Source organism: Peromyscus maniculatus, chromosome 8, assembly GCF_049852395.1.
Source record: "Peromyscus maniculatus bairdii isolate BWxNUB_F1_BW_parent chromosome 8, HU_Pman_BW_mat_3.1, whole genome shotgun sequence".
Taxonomy (NCBI): Eukaryota; Metazoa; Chordata; class Mammalia; order Rodentia; family Cricetidae; genus Peromyscus; species Peromyscus maniculatus.
In genome coordinates, this window is record NC_134859.1 from 89,568,757 (window position 1) to 89,594,438 (window position 25,682).

Below are 25,682 nucleotides of genomic sequence, written 5' to 3' on the forward strand. Positions count from 1 at the left end.
AGTGTCCACAGTCCAGGATGCTCTCACTATAGCAGGGCTCCATGCCTGGAGTCCACAGCAATTCAGACACTCCCTGGGGGGCCAGCTTCCCTCAGCAATCTTCACACTCACAGGCCAGAGCAGGGTAGGGAGAGTGTTCCGCACACCCACAGGACTCACGACACAGGTGGGAACCTCCATCGACACCCAGGGCACTGACCTGGTGGCAATCACATTCTAGAGAAGAGTCGCTCTCTTTAGACATGACCCTGGGGACTGCATCAAGAGGAGCTAAATTCCTGTGTTTTGCTTGGTCGAAGTTTTGGCTTTTCCCTCCCTAACTTGAGTGGAATCAGATTTTTTTTAAAATACATTCTTTTTTAAAAAAAATTTAATTTAACTTTATTTTATATAAATTGGTATGAGGGTGTTGGATCCCCTGGAACTGAAATTACAGACAGTTATGAGCTGCCATGTGGGTGCTGGGAATTGAACCACGGTCCTCTAGAAGAGCAGCCAGTGCTCTAAACCTCTAAACCGCTGAGCCATCTCTCCAGCCCGGGAATCAGATTTTATATCGTTAAGTTTATAGCATTGATTCAGAAAATGAATCCCACTGACCTAAATAATTTGCTCATGAAAATTCTTGCAACCAAAGGTGTGATGTAGAAGGAGGTGACAGGTTATTGAGAAGTTACTACTTGGGTTTGTTGGCATGTCCAGACCTCCTGAACACACCCTGTAAGCATCCGGATAAGCTCAAGTCACCTCGCTGGTGAGAGGCAGAGCCGAGACTGGGGCTCATCAGGCAGGAGAGAGCTCTAGCTGGCTGACCCCAGCCCGTCTCCGGGCCTTAGAGGAAGCACCGAGCCTTGTCCTTGGACCCGGGCCTGTTGGAATGGAAGGAGAGTGCAGCTTTGGGTACCACTAGAGTTTCAACACATGGCAGCAAGCATCCAGCACTCAGCCACCGTGGGCGCAGTCATGGGTAAAGAGTAAAACATCAAGGGGAGCTGGAGAAATAGATGGCTCAGCGGTTAAGAGCACTGACTGCTCTTCCAAAGGACCCTGGTTCAATTCCCAGCACCCACGTGGCAGCTCAAAACTGTAACTCCAGTTCCAGGGGACCAGGGGATCCTCACACAGACAAAACACCAATACCCATGAAATAAAAAATAATAATTAAAAAAAAGAGTCACCATCACCTGCCACTCTCACTGACTAAGATGACAGCTTATGGTGGATCAGGAGCATTGATCTCCTCACCCTGTTTAGTGCCTACATCCCCAAAACCCTTTTGTGGCAGTGTCTAGCCTGATCGCTAAGCTGCTCCAGCCTGGGCTACCACTCCAGCCCTGATATCCCTTTCTTCCTAAAGAAGGACACTCTATCTGTAGCAGGACTTAAGGCCAGAGGTCTCGGGAAGGACACACCCTCTCTGTCCCTGCTTGCTCTGTCTGTTAGTCCTGTGGAGAGCTGGGTCAGGTTGGCCTTGGATCTGACGTCAGCCCACAAGAGGCTTGGTCCCTGGTTGGCAGTGCTGTTGAGAGTACTAAATTCCGTAAGACTTTAATCCACTGATGGCATCATAGCTGAATGGACTATTAGCAGGTAGGGCCTTTTGTTTGTTTGTTTTGTTTTTTCGAGACAGGGTTTCTCTGTGTAGCTTTGCATCTTTCCTGGAACTCACTTGGTAGACCAGGCTGGCCTCGAACTCAGAGATCCGCCTGCCTCTGCCTCCAAGTGCTAGGATTAAAGGCGTGCGCCACCACCGCCCGGCAAGTAGGGCCTTTTTGAACTCTGTATTTTATCCTCACTCACGCAGTCTCCGTCCCCACTTTGAAGGGAGGAGCTCGGCCACACAAAGGCTCTTGCCAAGGCGTTCAGCCTCCTCTGAGTCCCAAAACGATGGAGCCAGCCAACCTTGAATTCTGAAACCTTTGAAACCGAGCCAAAACAAATTCTTCCTTTCTTCCGTTTTTTTTTCTTTCATTTTTATCTTGCATGTGCGTGGTGTATTGTGTGCATAGAAGCATACAAGTGCCATGGTGTGCATGTGAAGGTCACAGGACAACTTATGAGAGCCAGTTCTCTCCCGCCATCATATGGGCCTCAGGGACTGAACTCAGGTCATCAGGCTTGATGCAAGCACCCCTTCAGCCTTAAGTCATCTTCCACCCAGGCTTGTTTTTGTTGGTTTGAATCTATCTCAAGTATTTTGTCACAGTGACTAACAGGGGGGCTTCTGGAGATCCGCTCAAATCCCAGTCTCGACTCTTTTTGTTGTTGTTGTTTGTTTGTTTTTCTGGTTTTTTTTTTTTTTTTTCGAGACAGGGTTTCTCTGTAGCTTTGCGCCTTTCCTGGAACTCACTTCGTAGCCCAGGCTGGCCTCGAACTCACAGAGATCCACCTGCCTCTGCCTCCCGAGTGCTGGGATTAAAGGCGTGCGCCACCACCGCCCGGCTTCTTTTTCTGGTTTTTCAAGACAGGGTTTCTCTATGTAGCCTTGGCTGTCTCTGTAGACCAGGCTGGCCTCCAACTCAGAGATCCTCTTGCCTCTGCCTCCTGAGTGCTGGGACCAAAGGTGTGGGCCACCACACCCCCAATCCATCTTTTTTTTTTTTCAATTTTATGTGTATGGGTGGTTTGTTTCTGCATATATGTCATGCAAGTGTGTGCCTGGTCCTCTGAAGAGCGGCCAGTGCTTTTAACCACTGAGCCATCTCTCCAGCCTCGCCTTGGAAGCACTAATGCTGCCTCCGAGCATGTGCAGCTGGCTCTGTTCACATTTGACCTTTGTGATGAGGAAGGAACCCAGGAATTCACACTGCATCTTAAGGGCCAGGGATTGAGACAAGGTCCTGCTATGTACCACAGGTTGGCTTTGTAGCTCATGGTGGCACTGAACTTGAAGCAGGTCTTCTGTCTCAGCCTTCTGCGTGCTGGAATTGCAGGCTCTCACCAGCACACATGGCTGACCCTGCATTTTCAATCAGAGGAACTAGAGTCAGAGGGGAGTCTGGGCTGGGAAGTCGTGACAGGCCACTTCGTTTTCTAGGTCCAGGGCTAATGAAAACACAGGATCCCTTTGTTTGAAAAGTATTAAGAATTTAAGCCAGGCAATGATGGTGCAGAGGCAGGTGGCTCTCTGAGTTCGAGGCCAGCCTGGTCTACAGAGTGAGTTCCAGGACAGCCAGAGCTATACAGAGAAATCCTGTCTTGGAAAAATAAATAAGTAGATGATAGATAGATAGATAGATAGATAGATAGATAGATAGATAGATAGATAGATAGACAGACAGACAGATAGATAGATAGATAGATATCTAGAAAGATAGATAGATGTATTAAGAACTTCATGGATGGGCTGGAGAGATGGCTCAGAGGTTAAGAGCACCGACTGCTCTTCCAGAGGTCCTGAGTTCAATTCCCAGCAGCCCCATGGTAGCTCACAACCATCTGTAATTCGATCTGGTGCCCTCTTCTGGCATGTAGGCAGAATACTGTATACATAATAAATAAATCTTTAAAAAAAGAGCTTCATGGGCAGGGTGTAGTTTGGGGTAGAGTGCTGTCCAGTGTGTATGAATGGGGTATGGCTTCCATGGTCTCCATAGTGAGCTCCAGGACAGATAGGGCTGCACAGTATGACTCTGATCCCCCTCTCTCCCCACCTGCCCACCAAAAAGATGTCTATAGGAGAAAATCAACCAAAACCACGGCCTTCTCAGCACAGGCTCTGGTCATTTCCTGTGTAGGTGGCCCCACCTCAACCCAGAGCTTGGAATGGACACTCTACAGCTCCTGAGCTCACCAGGCCTTGGCCCGAGTCTCTCTGAGCTCCGTTTCCTCCTCTGGCACCGGTCTTCCTTCCAGGATGACTTTCCCAGAATCTTAGTCTTCTTTGCCCATCGCCATCCTGACTATGGAAGACGGGTGACCATGTGACTCAGCTCGTAGGGGGTTCAGGCGCCGCCCCCCCCCCATCAAGCTAGTCCTTTGGGCTGTGACTCATCCCACCCTGTGTGTCCTGGGACCACAGCTGGAAGGCAGCTGTTTGGATGACCCAAAGGAGGAGGGCAGTCGACTGGAGAACCAGAGCAAGAACTGCTTGTGACGGGCTGACTCAGGCAAGCGAGGCCGGGTGGGGGATGGGAAGCTGCTTTTATGCTCTCTCCAGCCTTGGTCTTCCATGGTTAAGCAGGCAGAGCAAATAAAAACACAAAACCACCAGTGAAATTTCAGTCTCGATTGCACAGTGGATAATTTCAAGTGTGTCTCAAATGCTGCATGGGACATGCTGTTATTGTCATTATTTTTATTTTTGTGCATTTTTTATGTCATTATTTTATGTCATTTTTTTGTGTCATTATTTTAGTTTTGAGATGTATGTACACTAAAGGAAATTTACCTTTAGAGTCTGGTGGGTGGTGGCGCACGCCTTTGATCCCAGCACTAAGAAGGCAGAGGCAGGTGGATCTCTGTGAGTTTGGGGCCAGCCTAGTCTCCATATGGAGTTCTGGGCCAGTCAAGGCTACACAGTGAGACCCTGTGTATACAAACAAATAAACCTGGAATTCAATTAACTGGGCATTCTGTATGTTATCTGGCATGTCAAGGTCCTGTGGATTGGAGGCGCTCCCATGCTGGTACAGTCATGGCCCTTCAGAACAGAGCAGAGACTGCGGAAAACCCTGAAGGGACTATTGAAAAACCAGGGAGAGGCAGGGGGAAGGGGAGGGTCCCAGGTGGGAGAGTCCCACATCCCTTACACAACCAAGCAGCTCTGGGCTGGCCCGCAGAAAGCAGGGCAGTGTGAGGCGTGACTTTACTGGGGACATCTACACTTCATCACAACTCAGCATGGCCTGTCACCCACACAGCCCCACTTCAGCACAGGTCTGGCATCTGGACATCAGGCTGGAAACTTACGGGATGTGTTAATACTGACAGAATCAGGACCTCGTATGCACTTGATATGGAAACACCCAGTCTCTATAAATTTTGACCAGGAAAGGGAAAGACCAAAAAAAAAAAAAAAAAAAAAAAAAAAAGCAGAAGCCAGAAAGGAAAGATTGATCCATAGATTCCAGATGATGTAACAGCACAAAACACGAGTAACAGGCTGGGAGGGAAAATATGTAATACCCAGTATATATACGCACATACATAGTATAGCACAGGAGAAAATGTAGGAAAACAAAGGGTAATGTGGTGGTTATCTACATGCATCCTTCCATGTGTGTTTTGAATGATATGAAATTTAGGTCAGTGATTTCTGGGTAGACCAGATTGTAAGTGGGGCTCACTCAAACAGTGGAAGGCCTGAATCATTCAAAAGATGGCCTGGGCGGGAGGAGGTGGCTCACACCTTTAATCCCAGCACCTGGGTGGCAGAGGCAGACAGCTCTCTGTGAGTTCGAGGCCAGCCTGGGTTACAGAGCGAGATCCAGGACAGCCAGGGCTACCCAGAGAAACCCTGTCTCAACAAAACAAAAATAAAAAGACGGCCTGGACTTGATTCTACCATCTGCTTTCCTAGGTCTTGAACTTCCCAGCCTCTACACTAGATTTAAGACGGGGACTGGAGATGTGGCTCAGAGGTAGAGCACTTACCTGATATCCCCATCACTCACTCCAAGTACGTAAAATAAAACTCAGACGCTAAGGAGACGGCTCAGTGCGTCAAGTCCTCGCTCTGCAGGTGTGAACCCCTAAGGTGTAGCTGTGCACCTCGGAAGCAGTGAAGCGGAGGAGGAGACAGGTAGCTCCCAGCGGCCCATTGGCCAGCCCGTCTGGCTGAAATGACTGTCTACTTGTTCTATGGGTGACATCTCAAAAGATTCGGTAGAGCTGAACACAGTGCCACATGCCTTTAATCCTAACACTTGTGAGGCAGAGGGAGGTGGGTGGATCTATGTGAATTAGAGGCCAGACTGGTCTAATTAAGTAAATTCAAAGGTAGCTAAGACTACACAGTGAGACCCTATCTTTAAAAAAAAAAAAAGTCGATGAGGATGGGAAGAATGAGAATCTTCTCAAAATTTCACTGTGTAAGAGGCATGCAATCATGATACACACAAAAATGAATATTCATTGAGCAGTGGTGGCACACACCTTTAATCCCAGCACTCAGGATGCAGAGGCAGGCGGATCTCTGTAAATTCGAGGCCAGCCTGGTCTACAGAGGGAGATCCAGGATAGGCTCCAAAGCTACACAGAGAAACCCTGTCTCAAAAAACAAACAAACAAAAAGAAATAGGCTTTTAGTAGGCCCAGAATATAATTTCCCGTTTTCCACTTTCTTATGAGGCAGTCCTGGGCTGGGATACAGTTCAGTTGATAGCGTTTGCCTGGCATGAACAAGGCCTGGGTTTAATCCCAGCACCACAGAAGCTAAGCATGGCTGCCGAGTCCCAGCTCTTAGGAGGTAGAGGAAGGGAACGAGGCGTCCTGGCTCATCCTCAGCTACGGATCAGGTCGGAGGCGAGTCTGGAACACACGAGGCCCTGACTCAGAGCTGCAGTCTTGCTGGAGCTCGCTTCCAAGCCCTGGTTAAGCAACTCCCCTGCCTGAGCATGGATGTGTCTCACTGAAGTGTAAGCTATAGTCTGGGGATCCTAGAAGGGACACCCAGACGAATGTCATCGGGGTGCGGAATTACCCTAGATTCTCCACATTGGTCTCCACTTTCTGGGACTCCTGCAGCTCTCGCCTAAGAAGTCCACCACAGAACCCACAGCAACTCTTCTGCTCTGCTCTATGCAAGACTCTCACCGTCCTGAATTTATTTGTATGGAGCGGCCTCCCAGTCAAGCTCTTTGCTCCACGTGGGGGAACCTGTCTTTCACACACTGCCTTTCCTTGGGCCTGTCCTCTTCCTGGCCAGACGCCTCTTCAGGCGTCTCTGTCTGGCCCTGGCCCTTTAGCACTCAGCAGCCTGACTCTTGTTTATGGCTAGTCTGTTCTGCTGCTAAAATCTATTTACCCACCCCGGCAATTCCTCGAAGGTGGGGGCAGCTGAAACTAGGAAGCCTCGTCCACCTTGACAGTCACCAGCCTGCTCCGCCAGCCCATGCCACATGCCCTTACCTTGAATGTGACTTTCAACCCTCTAGGCTGTACTTTCCATCTGGTTTCCTAGCCTCTTCCTAAGTACCTCGGGCCCGCCTAACCAGCCTCTTAAAATTCTTCCAGATTCAGCTCTATGTGGCGCTATCTCTTGGATCTAGTTCAACGTCGATCTACATCTCTCTTCTTCCCCCACCTTGAGCCAATCTCCTGCCTCCTCCCTACACACATCCATGGCGCCTGGTACTCGCCCTCGAACGTTTATTAGATTTAGTCTAAGCTAGTCTCCCAACCAAACCTAGGGACTGTTTATCTGCACGCTCATAACCATCTTTTAGCTTGTTCCGAGTCCCCGCTGCCTAGCGTGAAAAGACAATGAATGTGCAACTGTCCCGATCCAGGAGCGGACGCTATCCCGTAAACGACCTTGAACACGCGCCCTGGAGGCAGCCCTCGTAACTGTCGGTGGCCTTAGGCACGCGAAGCTCCATCTCCAGAACACCCCGCCAGGCGCCGCCAGGACCCGGGGGGTGGGGGTGGGAAGCAACCCGACCAGCAAGCGCTGCTCTGGGGGAGGCGGGCCATAGTGTCATATGATTGTCTAGTCACATGATCCCTAGAAATGGGGTGTGGGGAGAGAGAGGCAAGGGAGGAGGAGTGAGAATTGAGTAGAAAAGAAACACAGCATTCCTGGAGAGTCCCGCCTCTATGTAGACAAGTAACCAATGGAAGCCCGGGATCCCCGACCCTCGGCTAATGGAAACTGAGGTGGGCGGGCCATCGCGCGGCCAAACCCTAGTCCAGGAGCTGACCGCCAGATGCCTCCCAGGGAGCGCGGACCCCGAAGCAGGTAGGAGGACCCGTTGCAGACATCTCCCCGGCTACTGCCCAGAGGCCTGGCCAGGCTGCTATACAATTGAGACTCCCCTGGAGTCGCAGCTCAGAGACAAGAGAAGACCTGCCTCTTGAAAATCCCCTCGGGCTTTCTGATGCACTAACGAGGGTTTCTTTCTTTCTCTTCTCATTTGGGAGGGGTGGGAGCAGCTGTAGACACCCCCAATAAAAGGCTCCCCTTGCCCATCATGTCGGAAGGCCGAAGGCCTTTCTCCAGAGCAGGAAGCACCCCACTCTTGGGCCAGCTTAACTCCGTCTGTGCCTCCCACCTCTGTCTCCAGGTCCTGGCTCTTTCTCATGCTGGTGCGGCGAGTGGTCTCCGCGGTGGCTTGCGGTGGGTGGGGATCTCAGAGGGGTTGGGAGCAGGACCTGGGCGTGGTGGCCGAATCCCTGGCTTGTGTCAACCGTACTTCCTTTCTGGAGGGTGAGAGAGCTAACTTCCGCCTCTCCCCGCCACTTTTCCCTGCTCCGCAGCTCGATTGGCTCACCTTTTGGGAAATTCATCTCCCCTTGACACTCGGAGTTGGGGGGTGCCACCTAGTGGAAGATTTCGAAGCTAGGGTCTTGAACGGCTCCTGTCCTTTGGCTGTTTCAACAGCGTGGTGTAGAGGAGGCCAGGGGGTCACCACTCCCTAATCCTAATGAGGGGATTTAGGGCTCCCCTACCCCATTCTAATCTGGCCAGGAGACGACCTCGGGGATATTCTTTGAGTTAGGGGAGAGCGCACTTGAAAACTAGAGAAGGAAGCGGGGGTGGGGCGGGGGGCGGGTTGGGGGGGTTGGGGGCGGCGGCGAACAGATCTATGTAGCCCAGGCTGGCCTCATTTTCACCGTGTAGCCCAAGTTGGCCCCGAACTTGCAATCCGCCCACCTCAGCCTCTCAAGTGCTGGAATCAAAGACAGCCTAACGTGCCTGGCGGAAGCTTTGAGGTCTGGGCGGTTGGGATTTCTCGCCTTCTATGGCCACCAGGGTTCACACAGAGACTGATGAACTGAGACACAGGGAACAATTTCTGAGGCCCTTGGCAGTCAATCAGTGGCATTTCCAGGACTAGTACTCAAGTGCAGATGCTACACGGTTCCTATACCCACCCTATTTTTTCTGTTCTTTTCTTTCTTTTTTTGAGACAGGATCCCTCTGTGTAGCCCTGGCTGTCCTGGAACTCACTCTATAGCCCAGGCTGGCCTCGAGCTCACAGAGACTCGCCTGCCTCTGCCTCCTGAGTGCTGGGATTAAAGGCGTGGGCCACCACCGCCCAGCTGTACCCAGCCTATTTCTATCCTGCATAGGTCACCTGCCTGGGACATAGATACTCAGCCCCTTCCCTCTGTTTATACCTCCGGCCACTGAGACTTAGTGTCCAATCCCTGGCAATGTCCAGGGTGTCAGTTGACATGTGGACCCAGGATCTGCAGTCTGTTTTCCCTGACTTGGGCATGGATTTGAAAAGTGAAAGTAATATTACGATTACTGTTTTGCATAATTGTTGCAGAGGGATTACAGCAGGGAGAGGCAGAGTGGCCCCTAGAGGGTCTTTGAATATCGCTGGTTTTGCTGCCCCAGGCAGGGTCGCCTTACTCTCGGTCTCTGGGTAGGCCAGCTGAGCTGGGAAAAGGCTTATTAGGGAAGTGAGAGGCTCAGTTCCTCCTGCTGAGGCACAGGGGCACTTGCAGCTGAGTTTCGATTTCTGAGTAGGGAGAGACAGGTGGCATGTTGGAGGAGTCCAAGGGGGCCCTGGTGATGGCCCCTTTTAGGGGGGAGGCTGTTAATGCCGGGGAGGGGTCATTATGAAGTTAGCTTTGAGGCTAATCCAGCCCTGTGTGCCCTTCCCCTGGGAGGGGAGGGGACAGTTGCGGGCAGGCAGTGGCTGGCCTGTGGGGACAGCAGCCCAGACACCTCTGGCCACTGTACTTCCGTTTTCACAACTTTCTCACCCCCTTGGCTTCCCATATGATCATGTGACTGGCAACTGTTTCCCCAAAGGCCTTTGGAAGGTACTTGTGGGAGTTGGCACCAGGCAGGAAGGTGAAGCTGGCTGTCCTCCCGCGGCCACTGAAGTCTCCTCTGCCTCCCAGTTAGCTCACGGTCTCAGATCAAAGCCACGCGCCTTCCTGACTGTCACAACTCGGCTCCTCTCCACTCACCCCTAGTGTCGGGTGTTAGGCCGTGTGTGAGGACGTGAATCAACACACTTGTGTTCCTGCCAGCGTTCATGCTCCCAGTGTGTGCAAGCTGGTGCAGGTGTGCCGCACACACGGTGGGACACGCTGGCTCCGGCAGCGCATCGACTTGCCTTCCGGTTCACTTGTGGAGAGGATTCAATAAATCCAATGCATGCCATGCCTTGGCCTGGGCACAGGGAAGGGCATGGCCTCAGAATAGAAGGTGGCCTAGGCTTAAGATGGCTACCAGACTTCCCTTGGCGTTTGCAGGCAGATCATGTGGATCCTGGTAAGCTGGCTGGCCTTTGTGGCAGGACTGGTGGCTGGAACACAGTGTCCAGATGGTCAGCTCTGCTCTATTGCCTGCTGCCCGGACCCGGGAGGAGCCAAGTACAGCTGCTGCAACCCTCTTCTGGTGAGTGTCTCACAGCCCAGCTGGCAGCCCGAACCTTCTGGAGGGCTACCTTGGGTTGGCCAGAAGAGGGCTGGCACAGATACTCTGGTTTATGTCATCTCTTCTTTCCAGGAAACATTGCCTGTCGTAATGAGCCATCCTCTAAGTGGCTCCTGTCAGAGCCATGACCACTGTCCTTCTGGCTACTCCTGTCTCCGCACTGTGTCCGGGACTTCCAGTTGCTGCCCCTTTCCTCGGGTGAGGGTGCGATTGGCCCGAGGGGGCGGTGCTTAAGATCTGCCTTGACCGCTTTCCTTCCCTCTCCTCGTCCCCGGCGAAGGGGTCTTGCTCACACGGGCTTCTCTGTGTCCCCCAGGGTATCTCTTGTGGTGATGGCTTCAACTGCTGCCCCCCGGGCTTCCACTGTAGCACAAATGGGACAGCCTGCTTCCGAAAATCAGGTGCTGTGGGGCACGGGATGGGGGCATCGTGTGGGCCGGAAATGCCCCGGAGCCCAGCTGCCGGGGTGGTCCCGATTCCTGTTCTGCTCTGAACAGAGGGGCAGTTCTGAGCAGAAGGGGACAGACAGGGATGCAGAATTCCAGGTGTTGGGACCTGGAGAGGCACGCTGGGGTGATTTCACACCCGCCCACTTTGACTGGATGCCTCTACCATCTCTCCGAAGTGGGGTCTAGCTTGTGGGAAGGGTGGCTTGGGATCTTGGGCCGTCACCTAAGCCCTGGTCCCAGCTGTTAGACCTACTGCAGTTCCTTTAGTGATGATGCTGGCAGTGACCTTGACTGACTGGATTGGTGGGATCCTGGATTCTCCCATCTGCAGGTAACTCCGTGGGTGCTATCCAGTGCCCGGATAGCAAATTCGAATGTCCCGACTCCTCTACCTGCTGCATTATGATTGATGGTTCCTGGGGATGCTGCCCCATTCCCCAGGTATGGGGGGGGAAGTGGGGGTGACTCACAGGTAGTGGGGGTAGAGCTGGGAGCTGGGGCTGGAGAAGATGGATTATGGGCCATCTATCTCTTCTCAGGCTTCTTGCTGTGAAGACAGAGTACACTGCTGTCCCCAAGGGTCCACCTGTGACCTGGCTCACACACGATGCATCAGTTCTGTGGGCACCCACGAGCTATTAAAAAAATTCCCTGCACAAAGGACCAACAGGGCAGGTGAGGAGGTGGGAGGCCATCCAGCTAGCACTTGGGGGTGAAGCCACATTTAACTCCTGGCTGGAAAGAAGTTCCCCTCCATCCTGGCCGCTTCTCCTGCCTCATGCCTCATTCCTCTTCCAGTGGATTGGCATGATTCCGTGGTGTGTCCGGATGCACAGACCCAGTGCCCCGATGATTCTACCTGCTGCGAGCTGCCCACTGGGAAGTATGGCTGCTGTCCAATGCCTAACGTGAGTAAAGGGCTGGAGCCAACTGGGCCCGGACACAGCCTTACAAGGGGGCTCCAAGAACTGGGCTGATTGCTGGGCGCCTCAAGGCCCATGCTGCCCCCTGGTGGAAGATTGGGGTAGTGTCAGCCATCAGTCTGGCTTGCTCCCTGTGCTCACTAGAGACTGGAATCCAGAGACCCCCCCTCTTTGTCCCCACCCAGGCTATCTGCTGTTCCGACCATCTGCACTGCTGTCCCCACGACACGGTATGTGACCTGATCCAGAGTAAGTGCCTAGCCAAGGACTACACCACGGACTTCCTGACCAGGCTGCATGGATATCCAGGTACAGGGGCAGACTGGACTCCCATTTCCTCCGCCCAATAAAGGGGGGCTCGGCTCAGGTCCGGAAACGGGTGTGGGGGTGGGTGTCGATGGCTGCGTGGAGGGACCTGGCAAGTGCATCCATCCCCTCCCCACGGGTGCTGCCTGAGGCTCACTGTGGGTTGATGTCACCAAGCGCTCCATCTGCAACCCCGGGTTCCGGTGCCTTTGATGACGTGTCTTCTGCCCACAGTGATAGAGGTGAAGTGTGACATGGAGGTGAGCTGCCCGGATGGATACACTTGCTGCCACCTCATCACTGGGGCCTGGGGCTGCTGTCCCTTCACCAAGGTACCCGGGAGCCGCGGGCACACGGGTCCCAGCGGAGGGAGCTGCCAGCCTGGCGCCAGTGCTTTTGGGCCTTTTCTCTGTCCACCGTAGGCCGTGTGCTGTGACGACCATGTCCACTGCTGCCCGACAGGGTTCGAGTGTCACACAGAGACGGGCACCTGTGAAATGGGAGCCCTCCACCTGCCCTGGATGAAGAAGATCACAGCCTTTCCCAGCCCGCCGCACCCACAAGTCTTCACGAGTGATGTCCCCTGTGACGACTTCACGACCTGCCCTCCTGGCAATACCTGCTGCAGACTCAGTTCTGGGGACTGGGGCTGTTGTCCTGTCCCAGAGGTACAAGGATGGGGGTCAGCACCGTGGGGGTGGGGAGAGCACCTGGACCTTGGCGGGTGGGTGGGCAGGAGTGTCTGTTGCTTTGTGTGTCCACGGTCCGCCTAGTCCAGGGTGGTGCCCTGGGCTGTGGTCTGTCCCCAGCTGGAGGAGCCGTGGGCAGGCCTCCCAGAGTCCCTTGGGAGAACGCTCTTCTCCGCCCCCCACCCCTAGGCTGTCTGCTGCTTAGACCACGAACATTGCTGTCCGCACGGCTTCACGTGTACAGCCGAGGGGTACTGTCAAGATGGGGACAGAATAGTGGCTAGCCTGGAGAAGATACCCGCCCACCACACATCCATGTCCCTAAGTGAGGATAACAGTTGTGACCAGCACATCAGCTGCCCAGTAGGCCAGACCTGCTGCCCTAGCCTGAAGGAAGGCTGGGCCTGCTGCCAGTTGCCCCATGTGAGTTCCCACCCACTGCCCTGGGAGAAGGGGGCTGTGTTCGTGGTCTAAGCAGGGTGATTGCCCCTTGCCCCGCTCTCAGGCCGTGTGCTGTGAGGATCACCAGCACTGCTGCCCAGCTGGGTACACCTGCAACGTGAAGGCCAGAACCTGTGAGAAGGAGGTGGACTCCGTCCAGCCTGCTGCCCGCCTGACCCTCGGCCCTCACATTGGGGGTGTGGAGTGTGGCGAGGGGCATTTCTGCCACGATGACCAGACCTGTTGTAGAAACCACCTAGAAGAGTGGGCCTGCTGTCCCTACCTAAAGGTCAGTGCTGTCCCTGACCCTGGGGCTGGGGGTGGCCGTGGGCTGGGCCCTGCCTTCTCCGGTCCTCACTCTCCCTTGGCCGTCCAGGGCACCTGCTGTGTAGACGGGCGACACTGTTGCCCCGTTGGCTTCCACTGCTCATCTAAGGGAACCAAGTGTTTGCTTCAAAAGAAGACCTTTCGCTGGGACATGTTTTTGAGTAATCCAGCCCCGAGACCGCTGCTCTAAGGAGGGGCTAAAGACTAAGAAACTCCACAGCCCTGGGCACCCTGATCAGAGGGTACCCACCACTCAGGCCTCCCTAGCACCTCTTCCTCTAGACCTACCCATTCTGAGTCACCCCATCACCATGGGAGATGGGGCCTCAAACTAAGACCTTCTCTTATGCAAAGAACGCTGTGGAAAAAAGCCCCATTTCAAACTGCCATTTCTTCAGATTTCTGTGGACCTTGTGGCCAGGTGCTCTTCCCGATCCACAGGTATTGTGTGAGCTCGCTTGTGTGTATGTACACACGTGTGCGCGCGCGTGTTGGCTCCAATAAAGTTTGTACACTTCTTAGCGGTGTCTGATTTGGTGCTCTGGGGTCCTCCAGTGTCAGCATCCCCCAGAGAAACACACACACGCACACACACACACATCTTCAACCTCAACAGCTTTGTATTTTTGTGTCTAGAGCGTCACCATCACATTACCCACTTAGTCCCCAGGACCACCCCAGCCACCAGCCCTGTGACATCCAAGCGGCAGCCCTCCCCTCCCAAGGGTCCACAGAGATTGCCCCTCCCTTCCCAGCCCTCACCCTAGCCGCTGAAGCTGGGCCGCCCCTCCTGCTCGCCCACAATAGATCTTTCTATGTACAGCCACGTTTATCCAGACACTGCTCCCCACCCCAGCCCTCCTCCCCAGCCCCTCCCGAGGGGGACCGGGCCCCTCCCACCACCCTCTGCTTAGAGGCCGATCCAGGGTCCCTTCCCAAGACACTTCCCCCAGCACATACCCCAGATGGGCTCAGAACCCTTCTCCCGGCTAAGAGCGCGTGCCCCCCGCAGCACCCCGGGGCGCGCACTCTGGGGACCTTGCACTGGCGGCAGGGGCGGCGGCCGATCCCCGGGCCGCGCTACTTGACGTTGAACACCATCAGCGGCCGCTCCTCCCGCCGCTGCCACGGGCTCTTCTTGTCGCCAGCCTCGTCGCCCACCTCCGCCCCCAGCTCGTCCTCGGGACTGGTGAGCGAGTCGCGCCGTAGCTCGCTGGCGCTGCTGCGGGAACTGTCCCCACGGCTGCGGCCCCGACCCCGGGGTACCGTGGCCGCCCGACCCTCGGGCGCCACCACCTCGTCCAGTAGGGGCGTCAGCGAGTTGTCCTCGGGCGAGCAGAGGCCCGTACGGCTCTCGCTGCTGCTGGGCTCCGTGTCCTCGCTGAGCGCCAGGCGCGGGGGCGCGGGCGGCGGCGGCGCGGGCGGCTGCGCGCGCTCTCGCTCCTCCCGTGGGGGCCGGCGACGCGCCGGCCGAGCCTCGTGCACGTCGACGCCCGAGTCCAGGCTGGCGTCGGTGCTGCGGCCGCCGCCGCCCGCCTGCAGGTCGATGTAGGAGTGGCGCACTTGCGAGTTGGAACGCCCGTCCAGGGACACGAACCAGGCGCGCGGGTGAGGCTTCACGCCCAGTTCCAGCAGCTTCTTCTCGGTCAGAGCCTGCAGCTCGCCGTTGAGCTGCGCCATGGTGGACTCGTTGAACAGCACCGGGATGGTGACCGAGCCGCTGACCGGGGCGGAGCGCCCGCCGCCCCAGCCCTCGCCGCCGCCGCCGCCGCCGTCTCCCCCCGCACCCGCGTGGCCCTGCATCAGCGGGCGCTGGGGGTCGGGTGGAGGGAAAGGGCGCGCGGGGCCGGCGGCCGAGCCTTCCGGTGGGGTGGCCTCGTCGCCCACTCCCACGGCGCCCGCCTCGCCGCCCAGGCGCACGTAGTGTGCGGGGATCACCAGGGTGGGCATGACGTTGCGGTACACGTTGTCCTTGAGGTGGTCGATGGAGCCGCAGAAGATGAGCTGCCCGGGCTGGCTGAGGGACGGCGGCCGTGCCAGCTGGTCCACCGACTGCGACAGCAGAAAGTCAGGGGTCTTGCTCTCGGTCGCCCCCTTGTGGCCTAGATAGTGGTCGAAGGACGGCGGCGGCGAGGGCGGCTCGTGCAGGAAGGCCGCGGCCCCCGCGGGACCCCGCCGGTACTCGTCCAGGCTGGGCTCCAGCCCTCCAGGACCCTCGACGGAGCGGGCGCTCTTGAGCCCGCCACCGTCGCCGCTGCGCGTACCCGGAGGCTCGGCGGCCGGACGGCTGGCGGAGCGCGGTTTGGCACGGAAGAAGTCATCTCGGGAGGATGCTAAGTCCCGGGAGCTGGAGAAGGCCGAGTGTAGAGAGCCTGGGGGCGGGGCCTCGGGGTCTCCCGAAGACGTAGGCTCCAGGGGTCCCCCGCAGATGAGGTGGAGCTGAGACATCGACGTGGCCTGATCCCGTTTGTTGTCCGAGGGCCCGGAGAGCTGCAGCTTGCGGTGCTGTTGTCTTGGCTTCAAGCAGCGTCTCCTGGAGAGGAGGAGCGAGACGAGACAAGACCTCGGGAATGCTGAAAGCAAAGGTCTCCTTAAACCCCACAGTTGCCAGCACAAGGGATGGATCGTGGATGATGCTTGGAACATTCGAGATAGGTGGGGGAGAGGGGGATCCCGCTAGATGATGCCTGGAAGCTGGTTGTAGAAAGACGATAACACATCCAGGAGCTTCATCCTTTCAACTTCATGGGGGTAAACTCGGTAACGCTTTGGCATGTAAACCAGCCAGAGTGCCTGCTCTGGGGGGATCCCCGGGGAGTGAGAGTTGGGTTGGTTGGAGCAGCTGGATAGTCTCCGCAAGGGGCAAGGCCCGCAGGTCCTGCCGTCTGTCACCCCTCCCTGTAAAGCTACCAGCCTCTCGGGTCTGAGGCCTTGTATTGCTGTTCTTTCCCGGAAGCCCACTGAGGATCAGAATTGTGCTTTCTGCGTCTTTGGGACCCCGGTGCAGGGATCCTGGGAGAGAGGGCGGGCGGGTGGGTCCCGGGAGCACTCACCGGCAGTAGTATATCAGTAGACACAGCAGAATGAGAACCAGAAGTGCGAGAGCGGCCAGGATGGTCAGCAGGAAGATTGTGTGGTAGGTGCCGATGTCCTGGATGCCTGAGGTGATGGTAACCAGCCCTGTGCCAGGCAAGGGCTTAGGATGCCCTTCCTGCCTCTCACAGGGCCTGAGCTCTCCCAGCCTCTCCTCCCACCACTGCCTACTGCCCCACCTCCCCGCCAATCTCACCAGACGTAGGGGAGGCCATGGCAGCCGCCCAGTACCCCAGCTGTGGGGAGACAAAAGTCCAGTAGACCTGTCGGCCTTCCTTCCGAATCACACCGGTGCCATTTCGGACCCACAGCCCTGGAAGAGGCCAGAGGAGTTCGTTTGTCAAACTCGGTGTCCTGCCACCTCTCACCTGAGCCCCACATTCCTTCCCCGACCTCCTGCAGCCCTGCCCCTAACACTTACCGCTCTTAGGGTCAAATCTCCAGGCTGGAATGCTGGTGCCCACAGCCAGGGCACGAGGCTCCGAGGGCACTGGCAGGGACAGGTGAATGGGGCCCGAGAGCGGCACCTCTGTGCCATTGCCCGTTAGCAGGTGTACGCTCACAGCAGCCAGGGGGATCAGCTCCAGCCAGGAGCCATTGCCTGAGGGAAGAGGACACTGGCACTAACGGCTAAGTCCCTAGGTAAGGAAGGGGTCTCCCCTCTACATTCGGGACATGGCCTACCTGAGCTGGAGGCCTCGGTGCCCAGGAAGGCAGGGAAAGCCCGCATTTCCTGCTGGGAGCTGGCGGGGGTGAGCGAAGCCCAAAGCTGGCTGTAGGTAGAGCTGACAGGCAGGCGGGCCGCTCTGCGCTGGAACTGCACCCAGGGCTGGGAGCGGGCACCTGGATGGAAAGCAGGCACTATGGCAGCCTGACCGGACCGACGCAGAGTGCAAACATCCAAAAAAAGGGAACCACTGGGTTAGGCCAACCAAAAAGGCCAGGGTGGTGATGGAGAGGAACGGGTAACTTGAAGGGATGTGGTACTGAAACCTCCATGTCTGGCGACTATGTGTGTGACCTTCCACAAATTACTTGCTTTCTCTCAAGTTTCCTTATAAACTTATAAAACGGTGAGGGTCGTGGGGCTGAAGAGAAGGCACAGTGGCTTAGAGAGTTGACTGTTCCCGCAGAGGCCCAGAGTTCTGTTCCCATCACCTACATGGCAGCTCACAACCATCTGTAACGCTGGTTCCAGGGAACCCAATACCCTCATCTGACCTCCATAGTTTCTTGAATGCACATGGTGTGCAGAAATACACTCAAACACATACACACTCACACACATACACACACACACACACACACACACACACACACACACACACACTAACAACAATCATGTCCTGGGCTAACAGTGTCTTCTGAGTGGCAGGCATTTGAGTTAGGTCCCGGGATGCCGAGCTGACTAGGAGAAGACCCCCTATCTCCATTCTCACAGTATAGTGTGTGCTGTTCTTTACAGTTTCTCTAGAACCTTCTGCTAGGATGCTGCCCATTTAGTGCCCCCTGGATACACATGGCTGGTGAGCTTGGTCTGGTGGCACACACGTGTAATGTCAGCACTCGGGAGTCTACAGCAGAAGTCTTAAGCTAGACTGAACCAGAGTTCTGAGCTACTCTCAAAAATTAAAGAAAAAGAGAAAAGTGGCCAACGTGTGTGGCTGAGGAACTGTGGAATTTTATCCTTTTTAAATTTCCTGGCCAGGTGGTGGTGGCGCATGCCTTTAATCCCAGCACTTGGGAGGCAGAGGCAGGTGGATCTCTGTGAGTTCGAGGCCAGCCTAGTCCACAGAGCGAGTTCTAGGTCATCCAGGACTGTTTCACAGAGAAATCCTGTTTCAAAAAAAAAAAAAAAGGCTGGCGAGATGGCTCAGAGGTTAAGAGCACTGTCTGCTCTTCCAGAGGATCTGAGTTCAGTTCCTAACATCCACATGGTGGCTCACAACCATCCATAATTCGATCTGGTGCCCTCTTCTGGCCTATAAACATTCATGTAGACAGAATACTGTATAAATAAATAAATATTAAAAAAAAAATTTTCCTTACCAGCTGGTGGTGGTGCACGCCTTTAATCCCAGCACTGGGGAGGCAGAGGCAGGCGGATCTCTGTGAGTTTGAGGCCAGCTTGGTCTACAAAGTGAGTTCCAGAACAACCAAGCCTATACAAAGGAATCTGTCTTGAAAAACAGACAGACAAAAGAAGTATATATTTTTCCTTTATTTTTTATGTGCATTTTGTATGTATTTATGTCTGTGCACCACATGTGTGCAGTGCTCTCAGAGGCCAGAAGAGGGCGTCAGATTTCCTGGGACAAGGTAGTTTGTGTGGCACCGTGCTGGTTCTAGGAATCCAAAAGGACCCTCGTACTTGGAAGAACAACCAGTGCTCTTAAGCAGTGAGCCATCTCTCCAGCCCCAGATAATTTCCATTTAGATAGACACACATTAGCTTACAGTGCTGTGTGTGTGTGTGTGTGTGTGTGTGTGTGTGTGTGTGTGTGTGTGTGTGTTTTGGGGCCGAGGGAGCAGACATATAAACAGAATTCCAATACAGTGTGATCATAGGTAACATTTATTAAACTTCAAAATATTCTGGATACTGTCCTAAGCAGGCTATGTATAGTAACTCCCTTAATTAGCCTAGCAGCCCCTGAGGTATCGACTCCATTTTATAGACGCAGAAATGGAGCCAGAACTTCAGAAACGTATCAGGACCACCATCCTGGAGCCTGGCCTTGTCACCCCACATCCCTCCACACAAGCCCATCCCAACTACATGTTGGGAGCCTGGCCCACCCTCTGCAGTTTTGTAGGGTAGGGGAGTAAGGGAGTGGACTTGCTTTGGGGGACACGCAGGAGAAAGGCCCAGAGGTCACAGGCTACAAGGGGGTAGTGGTTGCTCTGTCCTGCAGGGTGCTGCCAGCTCTGAAGAGCTCTGCACTTCACACGGAGGGCTGTGGAAGCCACGAGAGGGCAGAAGTACTGGGACAAAGATCCATTTGACATTTTGGAATCCCTGGGGGGCAATGGAGGCCTCTGATATGGCGTCAAGTGAGCCCAAGATGGCAAGCTAGCAATTTGTCCATAAGGATTCCGTAAGGATTTAAACTGGGGAGCGGCCTTTCCGCTGGTCTGCAATCCCGGCCAGAAAGCACACTGAACCCCCACTGCCCCTTCTGCCTGCCGACTCACCACCCTCTCTCTCCAGCCAGGCGCCTCACCTCACCTGCCACCCCTAGGCCACGCAGCCGCTGCTCCTTTTATTAGCCCCACCCGGTTTCCCCCAAAGGTGAGGGGTGTTTCGGCCACTGTCTGCCTGCTCTGTAAACTCTCCCAGGATTGGCAGTTGTCTGTCTGTCTGTCTTCCCATTTGCCTAGGACCGTGAGGTGGGCTGTGGGTGTGTTCTCCCTCACCCTGTGTGCCAGCACCAGCCTTCCGCATGGCACGGAGCAGAATGTGAGCTGGGACCGAAGGCCTGTGCGCAGAGACAAGGAACACTGAGGATTGCCCCAGGCCACGGGATAGATGGTGAGCTGCTGTGGCAGGCCCTCGTGGCCTCAGAGCAGCCAGGCACCAGGAAAGTGCACGACAAATACATGTAGATCTACTGGAGATAAGCAGATCAGGGAGGCGGGACTTGGAGAATAGAAACTACAAAAAGGCCCCCCAAAAACTATAAATATTTATTGAACACTTGTTTTTTTTTTCTCTCTCTCTTAGCACATCTGATGCATTTTTTTTTTTTTAAAGCTGAGGATTGAACCCAGGGCCTTGCGCCTGATGCAATTTTTTTAACCTTAATTTGATGATGTATTATCTTTCCACATCTGATACATACATCAAGTACTGCTCAGAAAGGGTGAGTGACTTGCCCAAGGTCACCCAGCTACTGTGTTAAGAAGCAGAGGGTCTCTGCATACAGGTGAGGGCAGGGAGAGGAGCTATGGAGCGAACAGCGGGGTATCGCTTACCTGGAGAGCCTAGGAGGATGTGTACAAGGTCCTCATAGAGGATGAGGGTGGCTGGGCGCTCTGGGAGCAGGTAGAGGCTGACGGATGCGTATACTGCAAGAAGGGTGGCCCGTCAGCTCTAGAGGAAGCGCTCCCCAGATGCCGCCTTCATCCGCATCCCAGTGGCTTCATCCTCCCCGGCCCCTTCTCTATGCCCCAGCCCAGGCAGCAGCTGCTGGGAAGCTGCCCCCGCCACCCCCAAGGACTATTTTGGGAAGGGGCTGATGGTGGGTCAGCTGCTGCTCTGTCCCCACCCCCTCCACCTGCCCCCTGCACTCACGCGGCAGCTTGTCAACACGCCACGGCACGGAGTTGGTGAGGAAACCGGGGCGGGCAGCAGTGACCAACACCCAGGTGCCCAGGCGGTAACTGAGGGGTAGCGTGGCCACGCCCTCTGCGTCCGTGGTGCCAGCAGCCAGCAGAGTGCGGTTCCCAAACACGTCTACCGAGGCCCGGGCCAGGGGCACCAGCTCCCCGCTCACATATACCTGTACCTTGATCAGGATCTCTGTGGGAAGATGGGGTGAAGGGAGTGAGGATGAGAAGGGGGGACATTGGGGTTTGGGGGGGGCTGACTCCAGCGCAGTGCTAGGGGATATCAAATCCAGGCTCTCAGCACGGAGTTCAATCAGTGAGCGGCGCTCTCTGCCAAAGCCAGCAGTCCGAGCAGGTCAATCCGTTTCGCCAGCTCTAGCCCATGCACACTTTCAGGTTTCTGAGCTCAGGTGGTGTCTGTGATAAGTGATGTCATCATTATAATTTGACAGCATTTCCCGCACTCTTACTGGTTTCCAAAATAGGAATACATCTTACAGCCAAAGAAATGCTCTATTTGCTAAAATATGCCCTCAGCCCATTTTACAGATAAAGACAGTGAGGCTCAGAAAGTGTAATTTCTTGCACTACAGTTAAGTGAGAAATCGGAGTTTCAAACCTAGCAGTCTACTTCTAGAATATAAATATTTGGCCACTTGACCCTAAGAGACCAATGTCTATGGGGAGGAGAAGAAAGGCCAAGAATGAGTCAGGGGAGAATGAGGAGCTTCAGATGAAGAGGGTGAAGGTCAAGGTGAGGTAACTTGGAGGGAGGATGGGGGCTGGGTCCCCATTTGAGTTCTCAAGAAAGAAAAACAAAATTAAGATGCTAAGCTGTCTTAGGTCATCCCTATCACTCACCCTCACTCCAGGATCCTTTCCAAAAATCTGTTTCCCTTCAAATGTAGGGACCTGCCCCAGCTCCTAAGCCCAAACATGTATCTGGATCCCTCCCCTCAAGTCTATTAGCTGGTCAGCTACAGTCAGTCACCATGGCAACGCCCTCATTCCTCCCAGGAGATCAGGCAAGGGAGCTGGGGCCCGGGTGAGGAAGGGCTGCATGGGAAGCAGACCCAGGCCCAAGACCCAGACAATCCTGTGGAGGGGATTGGGAAGGAAGCATACAACTTCTAGATTCCCAGGCTGTCTGTGATCCCCGCCTCCAGGATAACCGGGTCATATTGGCCCTGGCAGTGAGGTGCTCTGGGCTTGGATGGGGTAATGAGGCCTTGAGTTACTCTCATGGATTTCCTCAGGCAGCCTCAGCCACCCTAACCCTCTCCACTCAGCACCAACTTCTCCCTCCAGACCATGCTCCACCCCAGCCTCCCCATTGAGTGTCATAGATGGAGAGGTTCAGACACAGAAGGCTGTCGGGGAATACACTGGGTGCTGGGTGGAAATCCCGGGTGGAGAAGGACTCCGGAGCTGAGAGCGGAGGGGGCGGGGGGGGGGGAGGTGTGGGCAGCCACAGAACCCCGAGAAGGCCTTTCCCGGAGGCTGCCACTCGACAGTGACAGCTGTCTCATCTCAGGCTTCCAATGCAGGGCACCACGCCTGTCCCTGGCATCCCATCCAGCTGTTCCCGGAGCCCACCTCCCTCTCCAGGCTAGGCCAGAGTCTAGCTCTTCAGGGTGGGGCGCCCACTCTGCCCACTTCCACTCTGGTTCTCCAAGGAGTGGCAGTCTCCTCTCCCAGTAGGAATTCTGAGAAGCTAAAAGATCCTGACTGCTCCCAGCCCTATCCTAGGCTGGGAACAGCTGGAGAGAGCAGCTGGCGAGAGGGGGTCCAGGAGTCTGAAATTTCGTCACTTGAGGGAAGCCTTTGGGCTCAAGGGCCCAAGCCTTAGAAGAGGGAGGGGTCCCGGGGAAACAATACAGAGGTGGGCAGGTAAGGCCCGAGGGGCGTCGGTGCCAAGGAGGTGGGGTAGGTGTCTAGCAGTTTCCCTCTTCCCCACAGCCTGGGCTCCCAGCCAGCTGCCTGAGAGAGCCCCCATCCTGGCTCTATTCCAGCTAATTCCCTGGGCCCTCCCTCCCCTGGGGTGCAGAGTCTTGTGGGCGGAGCTTCCTAGGAAGCTTGGGCCTCTTCTCTGGGAAATCAGGGGAGACTGAGGCACAGGGAGGGAAATCTCTCCCTACCCTCCAACCTTGACATTCCACGCAGTAGCTGGATCTCTCCACTTTAGCCCTGCCTCATTCCAGGAGGAAATCCGACCTCCTCGCTTCATCCGGACCCTACTTCCCTCCACCAGACACCCCCCACCTCCCGCCGCCGCCTTTCCTGATAGCTTCTGGTGTGTGTGTGTGTGTGTGTGTGTGTGTGTGTGTGTGTGTGTGTGTGTGTGTGTGTGTCGGGGGGGGGGGCTGTGTAAGGAACGAACACTGTTTCAGGACGGAGCCACAGGCAGGGGGAAGGTACAGCAGTAGTGGGGTGGTGGCGCAGGAACCTGAAATGTGGGAGACGGAAGCAGGGATGGGGAGGGTGGAGGTCCAGAGCATCCAGGACTGGGCTGTGGAGCCAGGGTCTCCAGCTCTCACCGCAGAGGCCAGCCCTACCCCCACCTCACACACCTATCTGAGCCAGGTTAGGCTTGAGGAGGGTCAGGGTCTCCTCCTTTTGGGGAGCGAAGGGGAGGATCTGGAAGCTGGCAGAGGAGGGTAGTGGCAAGAGACGGGCTGGACAAGGACCCAGACACCTGCCCTCTCAGCTGGTGCTGCCTACAGCCAGCCAGCCAGCTCAGCATGGTTCCGCCACCACAGCCTTGCCATGCGCCTTCAGCTGGGAATCACCATTACCCCTTCCCTCAGCCCCCACCACCAGCACTGCAGTCCCTCCCTCCAGTATGAGCTGATCAGTGTTTATTTGATGCACCCCAAATTCTAAACCTGGGGGGCTGGCTGGAAGCTGTCAGGTTCCTGGGTGAAAACCTCATTCGAGCAGTCAATCCCGCCCACAGCCTCACCCACTCCCCCTCTCCCCTCCTCCCTTGCAGCCCAGCTCTAAGCTCCCAGCCCCCGTCCGGCCCAGGGTGGCAGCCGATGCCTGCGCCCCCACCCAGCCTGGGTCGCGGCTAGGGACCCGCGGGGGGCTGCGGAGCGGGCGCCCGCCCCAGCCCGCCCCTGGGCGGGTGTCTTCCGCAGACAATAGCTCTGGCTGCAGCGCCTCGCGGACCAGGAGGGAGAAAAACAAGTCGGAGGAGGCGGTGGCGCCGAGCCTGGAGACCCTCGCCCTCCTCATTGTGTCTCCCCAAGACCCCCGCCGCAAACAGTCCCCCGTTCCCTCTCCCAGAAGCACCGATCTCGGGTCGCCTTCCCCCCATCCTGGGAGCAGAATGCACCCCAAGTCACTAGCACCGTGAAGAGGGGCGCCAGCGGTGGTAGCCGATCACCGGGCGCAGGCCCACGATCGCCTCCCCCTCGCGGCCGAGACTCACCCTGAGGGCTGGGGGGCTCCGGCGAAGACTTGCCGGGAGCCCGGGAGGCGCCGCCGAGCAGCAGCCCCAGCAGCGGCAGCAGCCGCGCGAGGACGCCGGGGCCACTCGGCGGCGGCATCGCGGGGCTCGGCCGGGCCCTAGCGGTCCATCGCTGCCTCCCGGCCCCGCTCGGCCGGCCCCGCTCAGCCCCAGCTCTGCACGGCTCCGTGCAGCTCGGGCTTGGGCTCCCGCTCCGGCTGCGGCGCCCGCTCGGCTCGATTGTCTCCGCCCGGAGCGGCCGCCAGCGCCCCCTGCAGTCGGCGCCCGGCACGGCGGGCCTGCGGGCACCGCCCCCTCGCGGCCCGGCTCTGCCTGCAGCCCACCCGACAGCCCCCCACCCAGCAACCCAAGACTCCAAACAGCAAGGGAGCGCAGCAATTAGGGGGCAATTACCCGGGTTGAGGTTCGAGAGCTCTTGAGACATGGTGTCAAATTGGGGGAGAGGGGAGGCTGGCCGTGTTGGAGAATGGCTATTGCTTACTCCTGAGGGCTGTGTGTGGTTCAAAAGGGTGAGACTCCCCTTCTCCCACCGGGACAGCTCCGCAGTGTTAAGGAGGCTGCCGTCTCCAGCACGGAGAAGTAGACCTGTGGTCGTGTCTGGCCTCTCTCACGTCTCCCATTCAGAAACAAGCTGGGCAAGACATGTCCCTCAGCCTTCAGGTCCTCACTCTGTTGGTTTGTTGGGCTGCAACTCACTAGGTAGCCCAGACTGGCCTCGAACTCATGGCGATCTTCCGGCCTTGGTTTCCGGAGTGCTGGGATTTCAAATGTGAGCCGCCATGGTCAACCTCACTTATCCTTTAAAATGACAATTATAATAATCTCTTCCTAGCAGAGTGGTTGGGGCGCCGGGGGTGGTGCCACGAACCTTTAATCACAGCACTCATCTCTGTGAGTTCAAAGTCACCTTGGTCTACACAGCCAGTCCCTGGAACTCCAACCCAAGTCTGACAGGAGCATGGGTGTAATAACGGGCCGTTGTTGGTCGGGGGAGGAGTCACCTGGCCAGAGAGGTCTTGGAGCGGAGTGTGGAAGCAAATCTCCCTCCCAGAGCATCCCATGGGTTCGGGCTTCACCAATGACACACTGGCT

General features: G+C 56.1%; 2 protein-coding genes across 3 annotated transcripts; one reads left to right on the forward strand and one right to left on the reverse strand.

Moving 5' to 3' along the window:
- Positions 1 to 7,510: 7,510 nt before the first annotated feature.
- Positions 7,511 to 14,217, forward strand: Grn (granulin precursor). Its single transcript, XM_006970590.4, has 13 exons — positions 7,511 to 7,900; positions 10,378 to 10,522; positions 10,634 to 10,759; positions 10,878 to 10,962; positions 11,342 to 11,451; positions 11,550 to 11,685; positions 11,809 to 11,918; positions 12,119 to 12,242; positions 12,474 to 12,571; positions 12,662 to 12,907; positions 13,118 to 13,351; positions 13,434 to 13,658; positions 13,746 to 14,217. The coding sequence occupies exons 1-13, from the start codon at positions 7,869 to 7,871 to the stop codon at positions 13,884 to 13,886; spliced, it is 1,812 nt and encodes a 603-aa protein (XP_006970652.1). The 5' UTR covers positions 7,511 to 7,868; the 3' UTR covers positions 13,887 to 14,217.
- A 428-nt stretch (positions 14,218 to 14,645) lies between these two features.
- Fam171a2 (family with sequence similarity 171 member A2) lies at positions 14,646 to 24,814 on the reverse strand. 2 transcript variants are annotated; one of them, XM_076543435.1, is made up of 8 exons: positions 24,552 to 24,814; positions 21,084 to 21,311; positions 20,765 to 20,857; positions 17,474 to 17,632; positions 17,211 to 17,390; positions 16,986 to 17,102; positions 16,750 to 16,855; positions 14,646 to 16,229 (listed from the first exon to the last, which is right to left on the reverse strand). In XM_076543435.1, exons 1-8 carry the CDS (start codon positions 24,667 to 24,669, stop codon positions 14,777 to 14,779), a joined length of 2,454 nt encoding a protein of 817 aa, XP_076399550.1. In that variant the 5' UTR covers positions 24,670 to 24,814; the 3' UTR covers positions 14,646 to 14,776. The 2 variants fall into 2 exon arrangements, with proteins under 2 accessions (XP_076399550.1, XP_076399549.1); XM_076543434.1 differs by having other exon boundaries at positions 16,750 to 16,876.
- Between the last annotated feature and the right edge of the window lie 868 nt (positions 24,815 to 25,682).